Here is a 6,451-nt window from a genome sequence, read left to right as displayed (position 1 = left end):
GATGATATGCAAGAATTGGAAAAAAGTAGATGGGCGTACTTTCCTAGCTCTGAGGATCTCAAATGGGTCAAATTGCCCATTTATATATGTCACCCATGGAGCTCGTGGCAATGAAAATTATGTTTAATCACTCTAGTCTATGAGAGGTGGAGATGTGGGAATCGTTTTGGCGTCGCCTCTAACCGAAAATGACCGTATGCATTGTTGAAGATGCTTTGTGGTGGGGCGATTGAAGCCTTGACACCAAGCAAATGCTGCGATCGCATATCCTCACCTGCCACAGATTGGGTTACGGAGATCTGCACAATGATGACAAACGGATTTATTGGTGGAGCTAAGACCTTAATACCGTGGATCGCTGCAGTGGACACCAAAGTATCTCCTCCGGTATCTCCGCCTGGTCCCAGTTGGCTCCACTCTGATGACACTTCTATTCTGATTGGAGGAGCCATTAGAGTCCAGATGCGATACTATCGTACCAGTGTTTCGTTCAGTGTCCGACTGTTCTAGGGAAGTCTGATAGAACAACCTTTATATTAAGATTCCCCGTAGCACACCATCGCCATGGATACAATAGATTCTAATAGATACCCGAAACGAGCACTATATCTATAACCTATATCCTGGTTCTGCTGGTAAATCAATAATCGCACTACTTCATTCCAGCAGCGCCCTCGATTGCAGCCCTGTCATCACAGTCAGCTGTTGTCCGATGGCCCAAGCAGAGCGAGGGCTTGTATATACTGATTCACGCTGTCCGGCATGATAGCCCCCCATGCTTGACCTATAGCCTTACCGGCCTTGAGAACAGTTAGAAATGAATTAAGTATACTTGGAAGCTTCGCGACAAAAAGCTTACCATCTCCTATTTATTACCTTTGTCAGCAGGCTGTTCTTTCTCCCTTTATCTTTAAATTAGGGCAAGAAGGTTACTCACACCAATCTAGGATTTTGCCATTTCTTCATTAGTATTTTGTTTTCTTGTTTCTTAACCTTCCTATAACAAACGCGTAAGAACTTACACCAAGCGGGGCAGCCATAGTTAGACTGAGCAAAACTATCATGGAGAGGAAGACTCGCTGCATCATGGTGGATTGAATAGATAATTGGACAATGGAGTATAGAAGTGAAGCGTAGGCTGTAGTGAGTTTCTGTATCGATTCAGAAATTCGGGTGTTCCAATATATAAGAAAGAAAAGTGGTCTTCAAGGGACTAGGGGGCTTAATATAACTTGGGCGAAAATTGTTCGTAACCCCTTTTTTAACATGGCCTACTTTTGTGAATATTTAGATTTCGGTAAAGAATATGAAGAGTATGAGACCCATCAAGTCTAATTACGTGGATTGAAGCGTATAGTTCCTCTGTAGAAGCAAGGATTTAAACCAAAAGCAAGGGGTGTTTCTCCCAATCTATCAATGAGTGGTGAAATAGTGGATATGATATTATGATATGTATATGATATGATATCCACTCCCGAAGGAAGGGGGGTCAATACTGAAGAAAGGTCTTGGCACCTGCTGATATAATTCTACCTGTCTCGCGAAGGATAATCTGAAAAATGAGGCCCTCTACAACTGGGGTGGAGGCGGGCTATACTACAGGCTTGATCTGTTAATATGCACATTCTAAGTTGGGTGTATAGTGTTAACACCTAGGTACGGCTGAGCTGGAACTAGACTGCTCTATTATGAAATTCCATACACCTTACATGAAACTCTTTATGTCGGTGACTGCACGTGTCGTATAGTTTGAAACCAAATTTCACAACATGATTCAGCACTCTTATAATGTTAGTGCCGCTAGCCAAATTCCGTGTAGTGATTCCAGGTAAAATGACACCTATTCATCAACTCACTACCCACCGAGAAGGTAATCACTAGGTTAGTGAGATCATCAGGGTTTGAAGAGTCATTCCGCCCAGAAGCTGTACGGTATACCCAGCTCCCGCACATATTATACCTGGTCGTGTGTGGATGATCAATCCGGCCGGAAGAAGGAGTCGCCTGATTAAATAGCCCTGTTTTCAATGATGGATTTGTATCGCATAGGGGTCGATACCTTAGGCATCAATAAGCTCGTTCTGACGAATTGCCCTACCCCATTGACATACCTTCTATCCTCCATCATAGATCTTCTGTCAGGCATATCCTAACCAAGTTAATATATCGGTCAGATCTTCTTCAGCTTAAGCCCACTCAGTTCATATACTGCCAATATTGGCAATTGTGTAATGGCAATGCAGTAACTAACTAACTATGCATGTAATTGTGGATTATTACAGCCAGTTAAATCCCAATGCAAAGCTGCCTATGCAACCAACCACCAAGGTTATTTGATAATTTTGCAAAGCACTATCTAGAATCACGTGTACTGGTATTATACTATTTGTATTTCCCCCTTTCAGTTTGAACCCATCTTCATTCGCTATGCCTGGGGGGGGGTCCATGGGATCTATGGCCAAAGGAAAGCCGCTTCAGCTGTTGGATGCATTGTACAAAGAAAGGATATGTTGGTGACGGCACAGGGCGCATTCCGAAGAACGAACAACGTAGGATGCTGGAATGATGATTTCAATGCACGCATCGGTCGCTTAGGATTCAAACTATAATGTAAAATGGGTACAAGGGTGAAGATAGGTGACATCTGTAACAAACAGCGCTTGAAATTCATTTTCAAAGCAAAAGAGTGAATGCTGCTACGGAATGCGAATCTGCTTTAGCCTCCCCTCTTGCTAGGGCAAGATGAACGTAACAGATTGTTGATCAAAATCATCTCCATGTCCTATGATACCCGAAAAAGAGGTCTTTCATTTCGTCGTGCTCTCCAAGAGTTTGTAGAGCGACGGAGATCCCGACAACCTCGAATCACCCATCCCCAAGAACGAGCAAATGGTTCGGTGACTTCCCATCCCGAAGTCCCATGGGTCTCTCCAAACAATAATGCCTGTTTGGCCCGTGTTAACACTTCCATCCCCTTTCATGTCAAGGCAGAGCCGAGTTTCGTCATATGAATCTTCCGCGAGAATCAGATTATCTCTCATTTCCGGGACTGGGAGCAGATCTAGCCACGGATGATGCAGTATCGTGCGCTGAATGATGGTGGGTTGGAGACTAGAAGGAAGCGACGCTTCGAAATTATACGGCCACGGACCAGCGATATTAAACGGCGAAATGGCATCGTCGTGTAATTGCTCCGAGGTCAGCCCGAAAACCCTAGTATTCTCTATCAGAGCTTTTGTGAAATTAAACTGGATTAGGTGGAGCAGCATGTCGGTACGCGGGGAGCCGAGCATGTACTGAGTGCGCGCTATGATTTCTAGCTGTTGCAATATCCACTGAGTATGAGGTGAGTCTGCCTCAAGAATATGTACGTGCTCGATTGCTGCCAGAGAGATTGTTGGCACACTGTCACTAATGCAATGTCTATTCGAGACTTGTTTACGATACTCTGGGGTCGTCACCCCCTTCAGACCATGTTCTCCCCTGTCGGCCGACGAACGGTTACCACTCTTACTCGCCTTGTTGTCAGGTGGGGCTTGAGAGTCAAGTTTGTTCCGCAGGCCTGTGTTAATGAAAGTATCAGTCACCTACCCGTCATGCAGGAATGCACCATTGTGTCGAAGGGGGGGCTCTGTAGGCTTTACTACTTACGTCGGGCTCTCTGATTTAGCCGGTTCTGCAACCTCCTGCGCTGCTTAGAATCAGAAATGCCTGACCAATCTTCCTCTGGCCATGCTGTGATGCGCTCGGAAAATTGTCGCACACAAATCCTCTTACCCAGTGCTCCAATCTCAGGCCCAGTTTTTCGTTCAGTCAGGAATGGAGTATTAACACTTGGGCAGTCCATATCGCTGTTGGAGGGATCCTGGGTGGCGTTGATGCAACCGGCTGACACAATGATGAACAGTTTCCACAATGTAGTTGGAGAAACTTGAGGTGCAAAAGGAAACTCAAGCTATTGCACCCGGGCCTCGGCTGAAAATTTAGCAGGCAGTCAAGAAGTCCTGAGAGCGATTAGGAGTACTCTGCGTCATTGAACAAGTAGGATCAGCGTTATGCTTTACGGTGGCGGCGGTACCATCGCAGATGATAAGATAGTTTGGCTGAGCGGGTCCAGCACCGCCAAACAGCCCAGTTAAAAGGATCTCATCGGACCCATATTGTCATACACCTGCATGAAGCTTGACCAACTTGGGAAATGGTACCCACTGGACCCGAAGAATCAACCTTGGATGAGGATTCAGGAATGCGGACAACTTGAAGCCAAGCCACCTGTGTCTATCCCTGGGGCCTAAGACACTTATTCAGTCGGATAACCCCTGCAAACATCATGAATAATGGCCGCCAGGTGTTGTACGCCGAGAGTTAGCTGACGAAACACGGGATGAGGACGACAATCATCCCACGGATTTCCGATCGGGATCGCAGGGAGCAGGACTTTATTGACTCAAAGCCCTCTTCAATGGAGTCGTTGTTGGAAGGGATCTACATTCCGAATCGGCTTCTATAGATGGGGTTCCTATAATACCAGACTGAGCATTGGTTGTTGCCCCTGCCTGCTACAATGGCCAACTTGTCGTTCAGACAGGTATAAAGACGGTGTATGCGCCAGCTGTTGCATGTTTTCCTCCCCTCACAAGACATCCATTATGATGAGAGCAACAGTTTCAGCGGCCTACATCCTGGCTGGAGTTAACGCCGCATCTTATGGCCTCTCGCCCATGCCCCATGGCGCTCAACCAAACAGCACAGTATCCGCAAACTGCAAGCAAGCAGTAAGTTCCTATTGATGCCCCTCCTGTTTGCTCCCTTCTTCGAGTCTTACAATAATCAGTGTGCCACGCTATCCACTGTCTTTGGATCGGCTCTCCACTACCCCGGTAATGACAGCTTCACGATCTGGGACGCGAAGCAACAGGAGGTTCGCCCAGCCTGCCGCGTCGAGCCATCCACTGCATCGGAGGTTTCCCAGGTACTCGACATTCTTGTACACAACTGGTGTTACTTTTCGGTTAAGGGCGGTGGTCACTCACGGAATCCTGGGGACTCTAATTCAGTAGGCGGTGTTACAGTAGACCTGGACCGCATGACACAGGTCGACATATTGGACCCTGGCAACAGGGCGCGTGTTGGTGGCGGTGCAACTTCCTACCACGTGTACGAAGCTTTGGATGCTCATAATCTGTCCTTCGTTGGTGGAAGAGTCGGTACAGTGGGTGTTGGCGGGTTCACGCTCGGCGGCGGCACGTCACCATTCTCGGGCAAGTACGGCTGGGCGTTGGATAATGTTTATGAATATGAGGTGAGTTAATCTTTACCAAATTCTGAAAGAGCAGTATTCCCATGCGGTCAGCTTTCTGCCCTCTCCCTGAGCTATATACTCACAATCAAAAGGTGGTCCTTGCAAACGGTACAATCGCCACCGCAAATGAGACTCACAACCAGGACCTGTATTTCGCTCTGAGAGGGGGTGGGAATAACTTCGGAATCGTGACAGCTTTCACTGTCCGTACCTTCGCCCAGGGCCCTGTCTCTACGACTACGACAACATATTCACAGAACCAGACCGAACAGGTCCTCGACCAGATTTACCAGCTCTTCACGGATGAAACCCTGACTAGCGATGTAGACATGGGCTATGATATGTACTATACATATGTCTCATCGGATGACAATTTCGTCCTATCGGGCACCCAACGCTATGCAAAGCCTATACGGAACCCAGCTGTATTCAGAGATATTAACCAGATACCAACGTTGACAAGAAGTAATACCATAACCAACATGGGTAACCTGACTCGGGACTCTGGCCCATTGGGCACCACAAGGTATGTGCTGGGCCTGTGTGATGCAAATACTTTGATTCCTCTCTGCCGTTCATACTGAACCGTCATGTACCAGGCACCTCTTCGCCACCCTAACCGTGCGACCCTCCCGTTCTCTCCTCAGCCAAGCAGTAGAGATCTTCGAACAAGAGGTTCAGGCCATCAAGTCAGTGAATGGCTTGGTTCCCAACCTTATCTCCTATGCACTTTCACGAACTGCAATTGCAGCTATGACTCAGAGGGGAGGGAACTCGCTCGGTATACAGGGGGAGCAACCTCTTTTTCGTAAGTTAATTGCCCCCTACTCAGATTCCTTTCTAGTCTATCCTTCTCACAAAGTCTCAGTCATCTTGATATCCACAGCTTGGTCTGATGCGCATGACGATGCCGCTGTTAATACAATGACAGAGAATACCATCCGTAGAATCAGGGAAGCCGCCGAGACTCTCGATGTTGCGCACCCGTTTCTTTACGTGAACTATGCATCAGCAGCGCAAGCCTCAGAAGTCTTTACAGGTTACGGGGAAGAGAATGTGCAGAGGTTGAGGGACATCCAACGCGCAGTTGATCCACGCGGTGTCTTTACCTCACGGGGTTTGTGGAGTGGATTTGCCAAGCTACCGTGA

At 47.4% G+C, this 6,451-nt stretch overlaps 2 protein-coding genes across 2 annotated transcripts; one reads left to right on the top strand and one right to left on the bottom strand.

The window, feature by feature from the left end:
• Positions 1–2,807: 2,807 nt before the first annotated feature.
• ABOM_000290 (bZIP transcription factor) lies at positions 2,808–3,847 on the bottom strand (the record flags this gene model as incomplete). The annotated part of the gene is made up of 2 exons (XM_022527420.1): positions 2,808–3,562; positions 3,652–3,847. The coding sequence occupies 2 exons, from the start codon at positions 3,845–3,847 to the stop codon at positions 2,808–2,810; spliced, it is 951 nt and encodes a 316-aa protein (XP_022394780.1).
• An 802-nt stretch (positions 3,848–4,649) lies between these two features.
• On the top strand, positions 4,650–6,451 carry ABOM_000289 (FAD-binding oxidoreductase; the record flags this gene model as incomplete). Its single annotated transcript, XM_022527419.1, has 5 exons — positions 4,650–4,775; positions 4,835–5,302; positions 5,395–5,828; positions 5,902–6,110; positions 6,171–6,451. The coding sequence occupies 5 exons, from the start codon at positions 4,650–4,652 to the stop codon at positions 6,449–6,451; spliced, it is 1,518 nt and encodes a 505-aa protein (XP_022394988.1).

Source organism: Aspergillus bombycis (genome assembly GCF_001792695.1).
Source record: "Aspergillus bombycis strain NRRL26010 chromosome Unknown contig00001, whole genome shotgun sequence".
In the NCBI taxonomy this organism is placed as follows: Eukaryota; Fungi; Ascomycota; class Eurotiomycetes; order Eurotiales; family Aspergillaceae; genus Aspergillus; species Aspergillus bombycis.
Note: the sequence above shows the minus strand (reverse complement) of the source record. Positions and strands in the feature narration are given on the sequence as shown.